At 48.5% G+C, this 21158-nt stretch overlaps 1 protein-coding gene across 6 annotated transcripts in view; it reads right to left on the bottom strand.

The window, feature by feature from the left end:
• Positions 1 to 21158, bottom strand: part of KCNAB1 (potassium voltage-gated channel subfamily A regulatory beta subunit 1) — a 72627-nt gene that overhangs the window by 30381 nt on the left and 21088 nt on the right. For 3 of the 6 annotated variants that reach the window (XM_031042689.1, XM_005141971.2, XM_013130926.2), the window contains exon 1: positions 19384 to 19604. The exons of the other annotated variants lie outside the window; for them this stretch is intronic. In XM_031042689.1, coding sequence (XP_030898549.1) covers positions 19384 to 19604 — 221 coding nt within the window. Of the gene's footprint in view, positions 1 to 19383; positions 19605 to 21158 lie in introns of those variants that run through there. 6 annotated transcript variants of the gene reach the window in all.

The raw sequence follows: 21158 nt of genomic DNA, 5'->3' as shown, positions 1-21158 counted from the left end.
AAGGGGTTATTTCAGCTGCATAGGAACCTGGAAACCTTTGTTCAATTACTTACACCTCTTCCCAGCCTGCAGCAAAAAGCAAAGCCTCTGCCTGGGCAGCAGTTTAGATCCCTGTGACTCAAGGGCACAAAGCTCTCTCAGATTTGCTTCTGTGATTGTAATTCCCATCTCCCTTATTTCTAGAAGACGCACTACTCCTTATCAGCAGCTCCAACCGCGCCTGTAGATCAAGCACGGTTCCCTGTGTCCCACTACAGCTGCTGTTTTATAAATGGTGACTGAAAACAACCAAAACCCCACTACAAAAGTTAGCTTTTAAACACAAAAGAAATTATACTCAGAAGAGATACTTCAGTTCTGGACCTGCAGTGCTGCTGAATAAGCCAGAGTTAATTACTGTACTAGAAACAAGTGGCTAAATGAGACAAGTGCCTATGGGCTGACACCAGTCAGTGCAGAGACATAGAGACCAGCTGCCGCAAGACATGAACCAGTCCTGCAGAAGCCTACACCTCCCCAAAGCTGGGGGGAAAAAAAAGGCATTTTGCTTGTTAACCACTTTGCTGTGGGCAGAGTTACAGACAAAACAAAGGAAAACGCAAGATAGAGGGGTGTAGGTGATGTGAACGATGGGCAAGAAGAGCTTGTTACGTGTCTGAGGAGCCAGGGTTCAACATGCAAGGGAAAAGCCAAGATGGCAAACTTTTGACTTTAAGAGCTCTTTGATTCAGCATCAGGAAGTCAAAAAGCAATGCAAAGGGAAAAGAGAGGACAAATGCATTCTGCGGGAATATAGAGGGATAGTGAGAGCAACAAGAGGCACCTGGGATAAAGCCTGATGGTAAAAAGGTAGGGGAAAAATTAGTTTTTCAGGAGTCTCAGGAGCAAAGGAGAAGGAAATCCATTTCCAGGGAATTTTTCCTTGTAATGTGGCCACATAGGAAGATTAGATTATGTCTTACATGTTAATTTTCATTCAAAGGGCAAGAACCCGAGGTTTAAAATCAAGATGAATATTTGGCAATGAAAAGTCAGAATAATTTGACTGTTCATCAACCCTAAACCCATTTAACTCCTTCCCAGGAAGGATATTTAATGGGAATAGCATCCTAGGGCATTGCTGGCCACCAGAAAGCCTGAAATTATTCCTGTAATGACAAAGCAAGAAGATTTAAAGTCAGCTGGAAGGTTTTTCCCTCATTGCTTTTAAAACACTTACTCAAGCTACCCTGCAATCTTCCTGACCACCCCAGAGCATGTATGGGCATCACTTCAACACAAATGTGCATATAACAGCATAAGTTGTATTTGTGCTAATAGTATGGAATATCTCTATCGAGAAAACCTTGGAGCTCGCTACAGGTTTGGGTTTCACAGGCTCTCCCTGCACTTGCAGAGACTGGCACACAGTGGCTCAGGCTGGGAGAGAGAGAGAAAAGGGGCAAAAAGGACAAAGCCACAACAGCCTAATGGTGGGGTTATTGCCTGCTTTCTGACACATAACAGCTAGGCTTGTCTTGCAAAATCCGACCTACCAGAGATTTGGGTGCAGCCTGCAGTGGACAGTGCCATTCCCTTGCTGCAGAGACAGCCCTTTCTGGCTGCTGGCAGTGGTTGCCCTGCTCAGACCTTTCAGACATGCTCTGCTGTATCTTAAATTAGGAAGTTTCTGCAGTGTTTAACCAAAGCTTCTTATTTTTCAAATCCACTACATTATGCCGCTAAGAAAGCCTTTTCACTGGAAGAGCTAGCAAACCTCTTCCAAATCTCCTTTGCTCAAGCAAGCTTTTTAATAACACCAAACCATTTCTTGCTGAAAAAACCAGCCTTTCTGTGTAATGCTGCTGTCTCAATTAATTCCCAGGATACATGGGGGCTGGCCAATCAGAATTCCATAGTCGTTAAAGACTCACCTCACCAAGCAGAGGAAAACCTTTTCAAGTGAAACTGCACATAGATGAGAAGGACATAATCCTTAACCCTAAAGTGGGAGTGCCCAGCCTACCCCCACCTAAACCTCATTTAACATGGTACCACAGCAAGGATTGTTAAAGACCTGAGAAACTCCCCGTCCTCATTTTGCCTCTTGCACTCACCCAGTGCCTCCTTAATGGCTTTTATGATGATTTTCAGGTTAATTATTTCCTCAGAAGGATAAGTGCTGACAGTGCAGTCACAGCTGAACCAGAGCAAAAGGAGTATAAAAGTTAAATAGATAGATATATATCTGCCAGGCAGGGAGAACAGCCGTGCGTTGTGCCTTCCTGCCTCTTCTTTTGAGCTGGGTTATGAGCAGTATCACAAGGCTGAACTGACAGTCCTTGCAGCAAAGCTCCCCCCATCCACGTGGGCAAGAAGCAAGTTTAGGAGGGATGTGAACACAAGGAAGGTGAGATGAACCTCGAGCAAAGAGCTCCCAGAAGGAGCAGACACCAAAATCCCTAGGAGTACGAGAAACAAAAGGAAAGCCAGAGAGCAGTGGGGCTGCTGGAGCCCTGGAGAGAACAAGGCTTTGCTCCAACCGAAAGCATCCAGAGGATGGATTTGGTAAAAAATAAATAAAAAGCCGCTCCATTTTTATGACTAACCTCTGATAAAGCAACACACAACAGCACAGCTCGACACCCCTGCAGAAAGGTACCTAGGTCTCAGCAGAGAGGAAGGTCCCCATTTTGTGGCCAAGCACCTCAGTCTCCCCTGGGACAATCAGCAGCTGAACCCTTCCCTGAATCAGGCTCTGTTCAACCAGGCATCTGCAAGGTGGGGCTTTAATGAAGTGCTTAACTGAGCTCTTGTGTTTGAAGCCCCACTTTTGCACCATTGCCAGGTACCTCCCATATTCACTGGGGTAAAGAAAGCCCCCAAAATCATGCACAGAAACCAGAGGCTCCCATGCCCTCCCCACACCACTGGCAGGGCTCTCATCCCCAGCAGCAAAACATCACCACAGGCCACAGCTGAGCATGCTGCCAGCACCATGCAGGCAGTGGCACAGCACACTGGGATCTAGTCGAGTCTGGGGGATTTTCAGAGCTGACAGTCTCTTTAATTAAAGAAAAAAGGGGAGAAGGTGGGGGAGAAAACATGTCTACAAAGCAGCCCATGCCGTATGGGAGGAATGGTATTTGTCTCCTGTGGCAAAGGTCAGAAAATTATTGTAATTATTCACTTCTAATTAATTTTAGTGTAGAGGAATTGGTAAGAAAGCCAATCAATGGCAGCAGATACTGCAGCACTGAAAGCAGCCATAATACCAGGCTGCAGGGAACCTGCCCAGGCAGTGCTGAGCACCCTTCAGTCACCATCAGGAGGTGCTTTCCCCTGTCCTCCAGACCCACATCCATCAAGGGTTTGTATGTGACATGTGTAAAAATCCCACAGACCCCGCTCCCCATGTATCCCAACAGGAGAGAGCACCTACCCCAGCACCCAGTCCTGGTGCAAAGGATTCCCATTTTCCCTCATGCTTCAAGAAGCAGAGAAGAGCAATTCCCTCCTTTAGAAACAATCCTCACCATTAATCTTCCAGCCCCACACAGCATCATCCAGGTTCCAGATACTTCCCATAGCACACAGAGCAGCAACTTGGACCCATCACAAGTCTCTGCTTGGGAATGCAGCCAGCTGAGCCAGCAGCCACCCCCTCCCAGCAGAGTTTTGTGATCTGAGACACCTGTACTGCTTGATGAGCTCATTAACCTGCAAGTGGTTTCTTCTATACATAAGGGACAAAGCAACTACAAGAAACACATCTTAGTTATCTATGTGGGAGATTTGTTTTGCTGCTGCCCTTTGTTGTTTGGAATAGGGAGTGTTTGGGTTCCCTCACTTCCATTAACACACACCCAAACCAGCCTAAATCTTCCTGAATCTAGGCAGGGCTGCTGCACAATCAGGTATCTGAACCTGCATCAGACTGTCTCCATAATCCCCCCAGGTCCCCACTGGTTTGCAGAAGGGGACAATCCAAAACCAACTGTTTCCATGTACGGGTAAATTTCAGTGTCTGACACTAGGCTGAACTTACCTGCTGCATTGTGCTTCAGCAAAGCTGAAGGTGATCCCAGCTGGGATCAGCTGTGAGTGCTAACAGTCTCCCCCCTCTGCATCCTGGAAGCATCTCCAGCACAGCCTTGTGCTTGGTGAAGGCTAAAAATGGTAGTCCTGCGGAGAAGGACTTGGGGGTGTTGGTCAATGAGAAAATGAACATGAGCCAGCAGTGTGCACTCACAGCCCAGAAAGCCAACCGTATCCTGGGCTGCATCAAAATGAGCGTGACCAGCAGGTCAGAGGAGGTGATCCTGCCCCTCTACTCTGCTCTCATGAGACCTCACTTGGAGTATTGTGTGCAGTTCTGGTGTCCTCAACATAAAAAGGACATGGAAATGTTGGAACAAGTCCAGAGGAGGGCCACGAGGATGATCAGGGGAGTGGAGCACCTCCCATATGAAGACAGGCTGAGAAAGTTGGGGCTGTTCAGCCTGGAGAAGAGAAGGCTGCATGGAGACCTCATAGCAGCCTTCCAGTATCTGAAGGGGGCCTACAGGGATGCTGGGGAGAGGCTATTCATTAGGGACTGTAGTGATAGGACAAGGGGTAATGGGTTGAAACTTAAACAACAGAGGTTTAGATCGGATATAAGAAGAAATTCTTTACTGTGAGGGTGGTGAGGCACTGGAATGGGTTGCCCAGGGAGGTAGTGAATGCTCCATCCCTGGCAGTGTTCAAGACCAGGTTGGATGAAGACTTGGGTGATATGGTTTAGTGTGAGATGTCCCTGCCCATGGCAGGGGGGTTGGAACTAGGTGATCTTGAGGTCCTTTCCAATCCTAACTATTCTATGATTCTATGAAAATGAAAAGTTTAAGGTTTTAAAGCAGTAAGTGACAGTTGAGCTGCTCAGAAGATGAAGATGCTAAGCAGGTTTGCTTCAGTCTGAGGTGCACTGACTAACCCTGCTTTAAGCTTATCCACTACCATTATACCTAACCGTATAATGGGATCAGGATAAGCATCCTATCTGCCTGTTGATACATCCATCCATCTATCCATCTATCTATCTATCTATCTATCTATCTGGTTGCCTGTCTGACTGACTTTCTATCTATCTATCTGGAATGAGAGACAGAAAGTGAGAGGCTTTTCTAAGGAAAAACATAAGTTTTAAATAAAATCTCTGCAATAACACATACAATGACTAAAACGCTTTCAACTCCACACCCACAGAAGAATCATCAAGCTTAAAAGAGCCTTACAGAAATCAGATAATGCTGTTTTTTGCTTGTTCCAACCCCAGTTTAATTGCCCTGTGTTGGTGGTCTTGCCCACAGAAGCCAACCTCTACCAGAAATGCAGAACCAAGGGGGCTGATACTGCACGGTCAGTCGTACCAAAGCAGCCCCTGCCCCCAGGTGACCCCTGGGTGCTCTTTCACAAGCCCTGAGGGGTGCAAGGGAGGGATGGTGGGTAGGGATCCCAGATCCATGGGGGCACCGCTTGCCCCCTGTAGGTGCAGTGCCAGCTCATGGTGCCCATGTTGCAGTGCCTGCAGCCACAATGATGGCTCGGCACAAGGGAGGCGTGCAGGGGAGGCAAAACCCGGTGCTCCCCAAGCATTTCTAAGTATTCCAGTGTGCAAAAAACATGCAGAAAGCAACAGATGGGGAAAAGGAGGTGGGAGAGAAGAGGGGGCTTTGAACAAAGTGGAGGGAATGGAAAAGAGCACACAGCCAACACCTGGGAGAGGCATCGGCACCTTCAGGTGCAGATACTTGTATGCAGGTGTCCTCATGGACATCCTCTACCTCTTCTACAGAAAGGAGGGGTTGGGGCACTACGAGCACAGGGCAGCCCTCCTCACATGCCTGCAAGCACCTTCCTGGGTGCGGAGAGAACCCCAAGGCAGTGACACATCCCCCCACCCATTCAGTTAAGCAAAACTAGAGAAACCGTGACAGTTTTCCTGCCTATAAACTGCAGATAGTTTGGCTTATTGCTACAAAAATGTAAAACAAATGTAACTGTTCCTGAAGCTGGTGGTGGGAAAACAACGTTGCTTAGAAACATCCCCATTAATGCTCCAGAACCATTCCTTTCTGCACAGAAAATGAATAAAATATGTAATTTGTTCCCTGAAAAAGAGAGGCTGTTTCAAGTAACAACAAAACCTGATGAAAGTAGAGACCCTTTCCAATTGCCCTCTCCCACTGCAGCACATTCAACGTCCTTCATCTGTGACCTGCAGAGTGGGGAACAACAAAGTTAATACTGGGCTTCAGAGCTGTGCTTGGCCTTAGTGCTTCTGCTTGCTTTGTATCCTAAAAAAACTTCACTGGTTCAGCTGCTCGCCATGATGATGAATTGTCCTTATCACACCCTGCCTCTCTCCCCACTCAAATGCCAGAGGGAGCCACCCTGCACCCCCTGAGCAAAGAGAGCTGGTGGCTATTGCAGACCCTGACCTCATCCCTGGCACCTGCATTAAAATGGACAACAAGGGGCATTGTGGCTCCCTGAATTACCCTGCTTGTACCCAGCAAGGCAAGGTAGGACCCCCCCATGCCTGCACTATGAGGAAGTGGTTGTCCCTCACACCAGGATAAAGACGGCAGGGTCCCCAGGACTCCGGGGACCCCGTGCAAACCAGTGCAACATGGCAGGGAGGGGAAGGGACAGGCAGGAGAGGGCTCATCCTCTCTCATCCGGTCAAGCTCTCCTCTCCACCATTGCTGAGCCTCTTCCAAGCCATCCTGGTACAAAACTCTCACAGTTTTGGGTGATGTTTCTCTTTGGAGCTCCTAGAGCTGTGATGTTGGTGAGACCAGCACCAACCATATCTCCTGGGCTTTTATCCCCTCTGAACTTCGCACAAGACACACATGCAGGCAGCTCCTCAGCCTCGCAGTGTCAAACCAGAGAGCACCTGGGCAAGTCACAGCTTGGGATGAGCAGACACTGTATTTCTGACCTCTCTGGGAGAACACACCATCTCCTCAGCACCCCTCAACTTTCTAGGGTGACCTGTCTATATCTGCTTGGGCTCCCAAGCTTCCTGTCTCCCCAGGGGAAGATGCTTAGCTCTTCCTAACATCTCAGAGCCATGTAAATTCTATCTGTCACGATTCATCAGGCTGCAACAGCCCCCAGTGCGGCTTAGCCCTGCTATGAACTGAGGGTGAGGCAACATGGAGGTGATAATTCCCTTCTTTACTTAACTTGGGTGCTTTCCTGCTTTTAAGGCTGGATTTCATTTTGCTCCATCAGCTCAAAAAGACCTGTAGATTTTAGACAATCAGCAGCTGCCCCTTCAGCAAGCTCCAATGGCAGGAGGTTGTCTCTAAGTGGTGTGGGTGGGAAGAGAGAAAAATAATGGTTTATGTCTCTCATTTTGCGAGCAAAACACTTCACAACATGCACAGTAGTTTCCACTAAATTACCACCTGTATTTGCTGTAATTGCAGTGATGCAGAATCACAGCTTTCCACTGATTTATGTTCTTTAAACCCATTCACATGTGCAGAGATAATGAAGCAAGGAAGGTCTGGGACACCTGCATGACCTGGGCAAGCTTTGGTTACAGCCAGGTACAAATCACCGTACTCCACTTCCTTTTCAGTAATGCTGCAAAAATCAGTGTAATGCCTCACCAGCCATGTTTGCTGCTTCCTGTTAATGCTTTCAACTGCCTGGCAAGACAGCATCACATTCTACCTGGAAAGTTATCTATTGCAGGATAGGGTTTAAAACCTTAGCTCTTGAATAGATTTACTATTAGAATACTGATTTTTAACCAATGCTATGTGTATTTTTTCTTACTCTAGTACAAACTGTCTTCCTGCTTGTCCCTCAGAAATATTCCCTGTTTTTAAATGGAAAATATTTCACCCTAATATGAATTGAAAGACCACCTGGACCACTCCATACAGGCACATCGGAACAGCATGAAGGCTCTTGATGGCATTTGTACATACCAGCTGCCACCAATGGGGATGGGGCGCCTTTGGGGTTTCCTCTTGGAAAACCACCTTTTACAGGGCTAGGAAGGCCAGACAGAAGTGCTTTCACCTGCTATTTGTCAGAGACACCCCTGGCACAGACAGCCCCGTGGTGCCCAGCTGTGCCTGTGGTGTCAGGCTGTCCCCATACCCAACAGCCACTTGCCATGGAACCTTTGGATGCTCAGACCAAGGCACCACATCAGAGCAAAAGCTTCATGCATGGGCTGAGGTCAAGGACATCAAATCTCAGGAAATTTTAACTCTGTTTTCAAATTATAACAATCATAGATGAACAGGCAAAGCTGCAGAAGAAGCTGGACCAGAGCAGATGACCCAGCAGACACTTGAGCAAGCTTCAAACACAGATTTATTACCTTGGTTGAGCATGTGCAATCTTATATTTTCTTGAACATCCAATCTTACACTTGCAGTGTTTGACTGTGCTTATATTTGCTGCTTTGCAAGCTACTTTGTAAACTCTTCTATCTATGATGTTATAGAAATTTGATTTATGTGTAACTGCAGTAGTGTGGTGAAGGTGTACCCTGAATAACGCTGTTTTTCCATGTTATTCCAGAGTAGAAGTGGATGGATAACATGCTCCCATCTTCTTTCCTATCCAGCTTTCTGCAGCAAGTGTTTGAAGACCACTGGCTGCCCTGTGGTCCCCAACGCAGTTTGGGGGAATTGGTGACTGCCCCCACCTTTGCAGCAGTGATGTGTTAGGTAAATGATACAAAACAGGAGAAAAAAACACCTGCCACTGGTGGAGTAACTGCAGAGACAAAACAGGACAGTATTGATCGGCTGAAAAACAACAGCAGTGAAGGCAGAAGATGAGTCCTGGGCAATGCAAACCCTGGCTTGGCAGTAAGAGGGGCAGCCAACCCAGGCAATGACTGTGTGAGGGGATAAACAGGTGCCTAAATGGCATCTGCCCCCTGTTTCTTGGCTCTCTTCACACTTTCCAACTCATCCCTCGTACTCGTAGGGCCACTGGGTGCGTAGGCGGTCGCTTCAGCTGAAATTCCCCAGAATGTTTTTTGGCTGCATCCTCTGAAAGTTGCAGATGACGCATTAAAATGTAGATAAGGCAAAATAAATGGGCTGCAGCCAAGCGCAGGGGCTGCCGCGCGTGGCTCTGGCAGACGTGCTGGTGTGCTCAGCCTCCCCACGTGGGATCCGTGCCATGAATGAGGCTCCCACATGCAACATTCCTGCCCAATCCAGCCCTCCTGACCAAGCTCTGGTGAGACTAGCCAAGAGGCAGTCTGCTGGAAGGCTGGGTGCCGGCACCAGCACGGAGCCACTCGCCACCCCAGGCTGCAGCCAAGCACACACACGCTGCCCAGGCAGCCTCTCGCCCACAGCTGGAACAGGAATGATTGCTGAGAGTTTGCTGTAATGGCATCCTGAAGCTGTGTGCAGCCCACGGCTCTGCTGCTCCCTCCGTGTTTTACCAGCCTTTGGACTCGAGGATGAAAGAAAGGAAAAGGAAAATTATTTGTCATTCTGCAGAGATGCTTTTAAAGTGCAGTTTCAAATGTCTGGGGGAATTACATTATCCTTGCAAAATAAATGAATAAATATGTCTTGCAGTTCCTAAAGGCTTTGAATGAATCAAGTTATGATCAGAAGTGAGAGGAGCAGGGAGCTCTTCGCCGCACCTACACAAGGGCTATTCCACTCATTCCTTACCACCTTTCAGTGTACCCAGCCCCACAGTGCTACGGATCTCAGAGGGCTGGACGAAGACCCTCAGACCTGGAACACGTGCCTAACCCTGTCACACCAGCCCTGTCCATTCCACTTTGCACATGTAGGAAATCAGCATAAACAAGTCATACCTGTGTGTACGGTGCTGACTATACTGTCAGTAGTCAATACATCCCATAGGGTTGTAAATACTGTCATTTTCTCTCATTTCAGTACTACTTCAGACTGAAAGAGGCAAAATTAAATACCTCAGAAGGTATTAGTCACCAAGCTGAAGTGATTGAACAAGCTGAAACTGGAAAAAATGCATATTTTCTTCACAAGCAGGAGAGGTTAATTCTGACAAAATCACAAGACTAATAAACGTGAAGGAATCTGAGCAGCCCTGGACAATGCCAGGTGCTCAGTGCAGTCATAAGCAACTCTGCTCTATCTGCAACCAGGAGCACCCACAGCGGGATTAGCCCAGGAAGGGAGCCTTTTGCTTTAGAGGAGCAATTTATTCATGCATAAGTATTTAGGTAAAGGCTGTTTGCATGAACTATTCAAAAAATAAGCAGCCTGATGGAAGGAGACTGCTGTGAAAAATAGCTGGGTTTTGTTCTGTGCAGGACTTTTTAGCCTTTCAGAGAGAAAGGACATTTTTGACAGATTTTAAGTACTTCTGAAATCAGTTGTAGCAGTTTCACAGCTGGTGCAGCTGGAGCTGTGACCAGGCTTGGCTTTTCTGGCTAATGTAGGGCCAAGAGGAAAATATCAGTATGCTATGAAAGTTTTACAACTTCATACACAAAATATTTCTAAAGCAACTTGTTTCCATAGAAGACACGTTTTTATGACTTACACAACCCCTTCATAAGCAGCATGCAAGCTGGGTGTATGCCAGGTAATCCTAACAGCCTCAGCCCAGCAATCACCTTGCTCATGCCCATTCCGTGCAAGAAGGCCATCCTGTTCATTGAATCTGAGGTTTTCCAGGTGTGTTGCCTCCAGCTGAATTTAAGCTGGCAGCAAGCCCTGCAGTAGACTCTCACAGCAGCCTTGCATGCTCTAAGCAATAACTAGACATCAAACACATACCAACTTTCCTCCTTGGTACCTGCTAGGGTCGAGGTACCAGGGCCTTTTTGGGGTGCCACATACGAAGGGCCACCAGGAGCTTCAGAACCTTATTTTTCCATAAGCTTATGGCTTCTCCTGCTTCTCAAGCCCTGTGTCACACCACTGATTATTACTGTTTGTTCTCCAGACAGAGCTTTGCCAGCAAGTACCTCCCAAAACTCTTTAGCGCAGTGCCTGCAGAGCCCTGACACCCCAGGCAAGGCATCTCAGAAACTAGGCACTGCTCCCCACTCCCACCTGCCTGCCAAAAGGTTTCATGGTGCTATAAAAATAGTTCGGGAAACGTTTCTAATACATTTGTATAACATGAGGATCAAGTTTCAGTTTGCTGAAGAGATGATGCTGTACCTCCCTCAGGAGACACTGTTGTGACAGAAGCTATCTGGGAAACAGTGGGATGGCACCGCTGCAGGACAGCAGTGCTGTGCATTCCAGAGTGACCCCAGGACACAACAGACAGGGCACAGCCTGCCCCAAAAGGCTGTGAGCTCTCATGCACATCCAGGGCCACCACGATCTCAGGGGCTGTTGTATTATCCTTCCTGCCTTCTCCAGAGAGGTATAAAGTGGGCACAGCAGCAGAAGATGCAGACAGAGCAGCTTCTGATCAACTTCTAAAATGGGTTTGTCCAGGAGCAAACACCTTCCAACCCCTGCAGAGGCTCCTGTAAACATGTCTTTGACTCCTGCAGAGTGATGGGAAGCATCACCTGGACCACCCCAAAGAACAGGGCTGGGATAAGGGGTAGGACACAGTAGTCAAATCTCTTTGTGCGTTAGCAAGATCCACCCAAACCATCCGCTGACTTTACATCAGGTTCAGGTATCTACCCACCACTGAGCACCACCAGGCATTGGTTTGTTGGATATTTTCTGAGTATGGAAATATGGGGAAGTTTTGCAGGAGCAGGAGCTGGAAAACCAGCTCCATGGAACTGCCCCTCTCCTACCACAGTGCTAAGCACACGCTGAGCCCCAGGCAAAGAGGAAATGTCCACTGACTTGCAGCAGGGAAAATGTCACCCCAGCTTTAACCTCTGGCTCACACCGAGTCACATGCAGAGAGTTTTCTTTTCCTTACTGAGAATTAATTTCTTAACAAACATGTTCTACAGACAGCACTTTACAATGTTAGTCTAAAATAAAAATTAAAACTGAGTTTTGCCAAAGCAGCCATGCTAAAATAATACATTTTAAGTATCTTAAACTGTGCGCTTCACAAGTAATTGAATTAGCTGTGTTTCTGCATTACATCTTCTCTTCCACCTATTTAAGCATTAGATTAATGTTGTCATGCAGATTTTAAATGGAAAATATCACACTGAGGAAAACGGTTCAGGACATGTGGAATGAAGCAGGGTGAGATTTAGCAGCCAGTTGGTCAGCAGCTTGCTTCAGCCATCACTATGAAACAGGGAGCTTTCCCACAGTGCCTTGAACCAGGGGACAGCCACCATCACGAGCCAGTGCTGTTGAGAGTGGACCCTGGGTCCAGTGGCACAGGGAGCAGCAGCGCTGTGACAGCCACCCACTGGTGACAGGGACAGTGCCCGAGCTGCTCCCATGGTCTGCACAGCTCGCCCACAGGCAAGCTTTGAGAGGCTGTGCAGCTCATCACCAGAATATGATTGCATTATTTAAAAGCTTCCTTAATGTATCATCATTTTGATTTTACTTAACAAATCTGACATGCAGAGTGTGCTCTTTAAAACACCATTTGTCCCTGAATTCAATCTTGTTCTCCTCAACTCGTCACTCTCTCTTGGGATTAAAATGGAAGGTGGTGGGGGGGTGGGAATCAATGGCACAGCAAGCTCTAGCTTGCTGCTGTGCCCCTCTCCCCGTGCCCTTCAGTGCTACCAGCACTGCAGAACAGCCTTCCTGTCCTCAGCATGATGCAGAGGACAGGCCAGCCAATTCGTCATCCCCAGACCATGCTCCATGGGGAGCAGAGGACACTGTATACTGGAGGATATGCAGCATTTTACATGCCATGCTGGCCAGGGAATTGGAGAATATCATGGCATAGCTGGGCAGAGAAGGTGTCAAATGCTGACACCCCTCCTCTGTAGAATGGTCCCCCCCTCTGGTGCTAACACACGAGCCAGTACCACGCTGACTGGTTGTGTATTTCTCCCTGAACTAGACCTCACTGGAAGATATATAATTAAGAGCAGAACCTGTAGATCCAGCAGCACTGGGCATCGCTTCTCCGACGGCAAAGCCATGCAGGGATAGATGGGAAGCAGCCACACTCAGCCAGGCAGGCATCACCTGGGCAGTCTGCTTTAAAAATAAAAGGAGGCTTTGCTTCATCTCAACCCTAGAAGAGGACATACGTTTTCAGGGCTTACACTCAGCCCAGATAACTGCAAAGTCTTCATTTATGGAAGACATGAAAGCCAGGGAGTGAGTATACCTCTGACAAATTCCATGCACTACCATATTTTTAGAGTTTACACAGTAAGTACATGTGTAGTCAAATCTAAGGCTTATTTTGTCTATCTTGGTTTTAACATTGCAAGGTGAAACAGGGCCTTTGTGTCAATGTAATGAGACAAGAAAAATACAGACCACAGCGTCACTTAGCACCTAGGAAGTCCTAAGAGCCATAAGGAATCTGAGAGCAGCAGAAACCAGCACAAATTTTGTTTACTCAACTGGTTCCTTTTTCTCCTCCTTTGAGTTATTCCTGCCTTCTCTGTAGCCATTATAAGATAGAGTCCTGGGGGGAAAACCATTGTAAATTCAGTGTAAATACATTCTGTTCACTGGATTAGTCTTAATTTACAGCAATAAAATGAAGATCAGATGATGAGCCATAAAAATCAACCTGATGTGGAGAGCTACTGAAATAACGTGTAATTTTATATCAAAATAATTGTGCCATTTGTATATGAGTGCTTAAAACTGCTCGTAATTGAAGCAAGACTTAAATAAACGACAGATTCCTAAATATATGAGATAGTTATTACAGCTAATGCTTGTAGGTTCAAGGGAAAAGAAGACACAAGTCCTGAAATACTGCTAAGAAATTCCTGCTTTCATTTACACCCCTTGAAAAGCATAAGAGTTTTATATTCTATTTCCAGACTAATTCTGCAGCCCAAGTTCACCTGTGTGCATTTCCAAACTGGCAGATTGGAAGTTTGCTTTTGACTCCTCTAAGCCGACACTTAGATCAGCTATACAGCCAGGCATGTTGTAGAGGGTCTGCGTACAAAGTGTGCTTTACGGTGCAATTCTAGCGTTGATAATATTACATTTCTACGTAAGAAACTTGCACTTTAATAAAAGCATTGCAATTTATGCTTCTTAGCCCACGGGTCACCCAGGGTATGTTCAACAGAGTGGAAGAAACTGCCAGCGATCACAGAGGCAAAAGTCATTTTCCTGATGGTAATCACACGACTCTGAGTCTTTGCAGGGCTCCATCCCCTGCAGGCAGCAGTTCCTACTCTGTCTGCAAGCTCTCAGCAGCTATGCTGAGGACCTCTCCAGGAAGGGAGAATGGCTGTGGGATGCTTCCCAGGAGCACAATTACTCTCTCCCCAGCCTGATGATCCTGGGAGGAAAGGTGCTCCAGAGCATCTCTCCCCTCTGGCTGGGACCTGGAAAGGTTTGAGTTAACCATAGGATTAAGAGTGTTATACTTACTATATACCTTAATAGTGTTTGCCAGCAGATATTTATTTAGGCAGAAAAGCAGGATGATGAATTCTTTGTGCTATATTTTTATTGTGTCTTTTAGTATCTCTAATCGGTGTGCAGAGCCAGTGGAGTGCTGCTCTGACCCTGACTAAGTCAAGCCCAGGCCACCTTTCCAGGAGGGGAAAGAGAGACATCCACTGGAGCCACTGGAGGAGCACTCCCACCGCTGCGGTGCAATACATTCAAGGTTCTTTGTTAATGTGCTTTGACAGTAGCCCATGATTTCAGACACACAGTGAAGAAAAATGATGGCAAACTGCTGATGAAGTTTTGGCCAGCGGGATGTAATGACCTCCACTGGAATGTGGCCAGGGCACCACCTCAGTGCCACTGGGGACACTGGAAGGTCCCATAGCCTGCATCCTGGCAAGAAGCAGTACTCGAGCAGCCAGCCAGGAAAAGATAGACCAGGCCACCTTGCACCAAGCTTGCTGCAAGCACAGGCACCCATGATTTTGAGACATAGCTGTGGCTTTGACAGGACAGAGCAGACAGGCAGCAGCACTCATGGTCTCCTCCAGACCCTCTGTGTCCATTCAAGTTCATGCCAGTGCTTTGCCCTCCACAGCAGCAGCCACTGCTCAGTGGTAACTGAACAGTGCAGCACCAGCACCAGGGAGAGCTTGGCACCTCTTGGGTGGCTGTGAAAGGTCTTTGGTTGCCAAAGCTGCTCCAGATCTTACAAAATGACATGTAGCCCTTGCACAGCTGGTGCCCAGCAACTACAAGAAGCACTATTTCCCCTATGGCGCCTTCAGCAGCAGGACAGATGCCCTTGCAGATGTGGACAAGAAGGAACGAGGTTCCCAGGCTGGTGTCCCCACACAGGCTGCTTACATCCCTGCTAGCCATTACTAAAACCTGTCCTCAGAGACCTCCACAGCACAGGCAGGAGCTCCAGCGTTGTGGCAGCAGGGGCATGGTGGCCATGAGATGGGGCTGGGCATCGCACACTGAGGGCGAGAGATGGGTTTCTCCAAAAATTATGATGCCTGGCCTCTCCACTCCTTGCCACAAGGCTCTGTGCCAGCTGCAGGGTGAGCACAGACTGTTAACTCCACCAGTTTGCCTTTGCAGTTCAAGACATTTTGTTTAGGCTCACACTGGAGTTAATGGTGAAAGCTGCTGCCATCAATTGTTTCTGAACACAAATTGTCGAGCTTTGTAAATTGGGTCCCTCGTGCCCATGCGCTGGCTGAGCTCTCATAAAGGGCTATTTTTGAACTGCTGACGGCCCTGAATCAGCAGTGCAGAGGATGGAGCTAGAGCTGAGCCCTGCGTGGCTGAGCTCCCTGCCATGTCCTGGGAATGGACCAGGATCATGGGCAGCTGGGATGCTCTGAGACAGGGCTTTGCCATTCTGCATGCATGATGGCAAGGCTGCCAGTTTGTGCATGGGGAGGCTGGTGGTACAAGTCTCAGTCTGAGAAGTTGTTCTTTGTGGTAGCTGTGGCACATCTCAAATACCCCTATGCACCAGGGTCAGGGCTGGATCCACTTTACAACAACTTGGATTGGGCTGACAATGAGTTAGGCAGATTAGGAAGAATTTGTGTGACCTTCACAGGTCACACACTAAGCTGTGACCTCATGGCCCAAAGCAGGTGAAGACCCAGCCTGCCAGCCCTCCTCCCACCAGACGGATGCAAAAACACATCCTTTGTTTTCAGCAGTGGTGCAGCAGATTGCAATTTTTCCAAACCAAGCACTGCAACTACATAATTTCCAAGGAAATACTTGAAGTGATCCCAAATATTCTCCCTGAGCATCTGGGCAGGCTCACCAGCGGAACTGAAGTGGAGCATTAAAAAGGATAAAAGGGAGCAGCCCCTCTCCCTCTTTGCCTCTTGCACACAGGAGGCAGCTGAAGCTGTCCCCACCAGTGTCAGCAGAGGCAATACCTGGGGAGGTCCCATCCGGCTGATGCCACAATCTGACAGAGAACATGCAAAATGAGATTTAGCAAACACAAAGGTGAGGTTTGCTCACGTGAGTGCCGCCGGAACACACCTGAGTCCTAATATTTGCAGATGTTCCCTGATGAACACGTTTATTCTGGTAAACTTTGTCTTTTATCTTTCAATTCGGTCTCTGAGCTGGAATGGGTCCAGAAACATGTCGTGTGATGACAAGCCCCCGAGCTAGCTCCTCTCCCGCCCCCACCCCTGTCACAGGCGTAGTAGCTGTCTCTCTCTTTTACATAATCCCACTGGCATCAGGAGTGCCTGGCAGCCGGGGGAGGCTGCACTGGGGTTGGGAAGCATCCCAGGATTGGTGTAGGAGCTGTGGGATAGCCCTGCTAGGGGGGTGGCATCATCCCTTAGGGTCTAAGGGAGAAGAGGCTATTGGTATTTTTAGTGTAAAACAAGGGGCAGTTTAGCTAGTGGGTCATTTTCAGCAGCATATACTGTATAGTTTAGCATCAGGGACATAATTCAAGCAGAAAAGGAATTGGGAAAGACTTCATCTTCAAATGTAAGGAAACTTTACAGGATTATTGTTGCAGCCATTGGGGAAAGCCTTTGGCTTCTCCGTGTGCTGGATTTCCCTCAGACTGAGGAACCAGACCCAGAGATGAACGTGAAATATCAGCCTTATCGTTGTTGGTAGGTGTTTTCCCTAACTAAAGGTTATCTCAATTCAGCGGCATCACAGATGAGCCTGGAGGTTTAGTCAGCTCTTCCTCCAAATTCCCCTGAGCTTCTTCTCTTGGGGGAGAAATCAACTCTAGATATGGAGAGATTTGGGAGCAGAAACAGGGATTAGTCATAAAGATAAAACATCAGCCTTGTCACCAATAAGCTGCTATTCCTGATGCAATTCCCCAGGTCTCGGAGAGCAAAAGCTGGGGGAGCCATCAGGGCTGTGCTGAACACCAGCGGGACAATTCAGCCCTCACCTGTGAAACCTTATCTGGAAATAAGACAGAAAGAATCTACAAAGGCCCAGCTTTGGAGGCTGCAGGAGCATTTGTGTCATGTGGGCAGCAAAGAATTTCAATTACCCAAAGTGGGAATACACTGATAGTGCTGGGAGCCCGCGGGAAATCAGCAGAGATAACCGCCAAAAATTAGTACATGGTGTCTGAAAGCCCAACGAGCAAAAGCCATGACCTGGTAACAGATCATGTCTCTGAAGGACACGATCAAAGACATGCTGCCCACTGATGTGCTTATGGGGGAAACTGAGGCATGGAAGTGTAATAACATGGATTGGGCTGTGGGAGGGGAGAGGGGTCACAGGAAGCCCCTGACTGGCTGTGACCACTCCACCAGCCCCTACTCCACCAAGGAGGCTGATTAAAGGACAAGTTATGTTGATTCTGAGAGCTGCCTCTCTTTGGGCAGGACCTGCTACCATCCCCCAAATACTGCCCTTGCCACAGGTAGGCCAGACCACAGCACCCAGGAGCTGACACTGCCATCCCCCAGGACCTCTCCAAAGCACTGATCCTACCCCAACATGACACCCAGAGCACTCCATCCTCTGGGAGCTGGCTCCAGGATGTATTAATCAACGTTTCTGCTCCCGCTGCATGCTCCTCTGCCAGCACCACTTCGGCTGCCAAAACCATGCTGGGGAGCAAGCAATGGGAGCATGCAATGCTCGTGATAAAAGTTGTCCACAGCTGAACAACAGGATCAAGCAGTCGGAAAGGCCAGGCTTCCACTCGAACAAAGCCTCTGTGTTATTTATCAATCATTCAAGCAGCTCACAGCAAATAGAGCCCATCTGTATGGCTCCTGGAGAGTTAATATTGACATTTTCAGAACTACAGGAGTGCCTGAAAACCAAGCCCTGTGATGAGCTGCACTCACACTCGAATTTCATGTAACAGTTCTAAAGCCAGCTTGCTTTGCATCAGTCTCAAGGACCTTAAAATCAGTGTAAGTGAAAAACTGCATCCTTGTCCCAGGTACCATCAGGAATAGCTGGCTACACAGAATAATCAATGGGCTGGGAACAAGCACAGCCAAAGTTTCCCAGAGCCCTGTGCCCCTCACAGCCCTGCCCATGGAGACCCCCTTTTGCCAGACATCAGGCTGCTCTGCCTTGGGCAAGGGTTGCAGAGCATTGCCAGGCTAGTCCCTTCCCCCGGTCCATGTAACCCAGGAGTAGCTGAAAGGGACATCCTGAACAGGCAAAGCCAAGCATCAAAGTCATACAAATACTTCTCATTTTCAGCTGAAGGCGTAACAGCGAAGCTTGTCAGCTGCCCACACTGAGCACTTCAGACTGAAGCCGCAGCCATTCATTGTTTTTCCTGTTTCTTAGATTAAGAGAAATAAAAGTCTGTAAGATGCATGACACATTTTATCAAAATGCCCGTGGAGTTTTTTTTTTCCCGCATTTCACCTGAAATTAGCTTTGATCTCATCTTCACTAAGGAAACCAAGTGAAAAGTCACTAAGCGATCACCATGATGAAATGGTTCTCGAGTCAGATGCTTTTTACCTCCACACAACATGCTGCAGATGAACTTTTCTTGTCCAGCCTCAAACGTGCTTTGTTAATCTTTTTTTGTGTGCTCGTTAGTACCAATATGCATTACATTAAGCACGTAATAGAAACCATCTTAATACCACTATCATAAATTCGCAATGTTGTATATAATCTACCCAGGCAAATGTTTTTTTGTATAAAACCACAAATACACATACCTGAAAAAGCATTAACACCCAAATGCTATTCAGTTGTGCACAAGTTTAAAAATCTATTAATAACCTCAGTAGAGAGCTCCTCTGCAAAATCGTGTGCATTCAGGCAGGCAATTCTTTGAAGCAAAGTAAAGAGCTATTACACTGCAACATAACAAAGAACAATACTGTGACCATACCTATATTTCATGCCTGTTTGTTTTGCGGTGGATTCTTTTAATGAAATGTGGTGCTGAGGGGTAAATGTCCCCAGACTGCGAGCAATAATAGCCACTGTCCGAAATTTTGCCCGGGCTGCATTTACTACGTTCGGGGTAGTGGTGTTCTGCTTGCTGATGAGTCTGTCTTCACCATTTCGACTCTTCAAGTTGTGCTCTGTGCAGGCGATAGACACTTGCATCGCGCCCTCAGTACACCTTTAGTCACCGTTCAGGTCGCAGCCAGAGCCCCCGGCGCCCTGACGCGGGCTGCAGGCTGCCCAGCAGTGCAGGGCTCGATCCCAAACGCTGCCGGGGAAACCTGACGACCGCGATCTCACAGAAGCAGCCGAGGCAGCTGGGGTCTCCGGGAGAGCCGGGCTGTGTCCCTGTGATGCCCAGAGAGAAGACCCGAACTTGACAAAGCAATCACAAAAGCAGGTTTCAGCTCCCTCTCAGATCTCTTGCAATATCTGCGGCTTAGACAAAAGCATCCATCCAGTCAGGTGCTTTCAGAGGCATAAAGCTGTTCTTTCATGATGAACCGTCAGCAGCAGCTGCCGCTCTGTCTTGATGGAGGCTTGCTCCTAGTTGCCGGTTTTAAATCAATGCAGGCATGCTGCAAGCGCTGGCTCCAGCACCCGCTGGACCACAAACTGCTGATCAGGCAGCCTTGCTGGCTGAAGAAGCATCGACTCACCAGCCAGTCTCTAAGGACCAGCAGTACCCATCCGGTTCTCCCTCGCCCAGATGCAGCAGTCCGCTACATCCCACCCATGGCAGCCCCGCTGAGCGCTGGAGCTGGCAACTGTGAGGGAGGAGGAACGGCCCCAGTTCTGCAGCGGCTCCTGGGATCACCCCGTCAGGAGCCTGTGGGAAGCATGGGAACGGGCCTCCTTTGTGCTCAGGGGGAAGGCAGGCACTTCAGGCAGATGCCTCCCGAAAAAATAGCTGCCGACATCGCTAAACAAGGAGAGGACCTCTTACAGTGGGGAAAAATTCGATGTCAAAATGGGCTAATTACGGAAAAAGAGGGGAAGGGGAGGGCAGTGGGAGAGAGAAAAATCGCTCTGCTACAGTGTGCCAGTGAGTTAACACGTTAATCCCATGTTTCTGGCACCCGGAGCAGCCGCCTGCAGACCCACACTCACAGCAGTGCCAGGGTTAATTACTCCCCCCCAACCCCCCCCCCCCGGCATCGCCAGCTGAATAAGCCGCAGCGCAAAGTCTTTGGAGCAAACCATCCCTGTCCCTTGGTGCAGCCGGGGCTGCAGTCGAAACAGGAAGCCCCGATCCAAGAGCTCGTCAGTGCCCACTGCCGTGTGCCACCTCTCACAGGGCGCTGGCTTTGGGAGCAGAGGACAGGGGCAGGCCTGGGACCCCTGGGCTGGTGAGCTGAGCACTGGGGGGCGAGGCAGGGATGGGGCGGTTTGGAGTCACCCCCAGGATCACTGCCAGTCACTGCCTCCCAGCAGAGCAGCCCTGCGGGAGGAGGGGTATTGCGGGCTGGTGGGCAGCAGTTTGGGCATACCCCTGGTGCAGACCCATGAGAAAGGGTGCTTGGGGTGTGCATGGGTGGCAGCACAGAGCAGGCAGGTGGGTGAGTGCTGCAGTCAACCGCTGTCCTTTCCCCAGCCCTGCACCAGCTGGTGGGGAGTGGTCCACAGGGGTTCTCCACATGCTACTACTAAATCTGTCCTCAGGCACCCAAGAGGGCTGGGGTGAGAGTGGGGGCACCTCCAGAGGGCCTCTTGTCC

The sequence above is a fragment of the Melopsittacus undulatus genome, chromosome 6 (assembly GCF_012275295.1).
Source record: "Melopsittacus undulatus isolate bMelUnd1 chromosome 6, bMelUnd1.mat.Z, whole genome shotgun sequence".
Taxonomy (NCBI): domain Eukaryota; kingdom Metazoa; phylum Chordata; class Aves; order Psittaciformes; family Psittaculidae; genus Melopsittacus; species Melopsittacus undulatus.
Note: the sequence above shows the minus strand (reverse complement) of the source record. Positions and strands in the feature narration are given on the sequence as shown.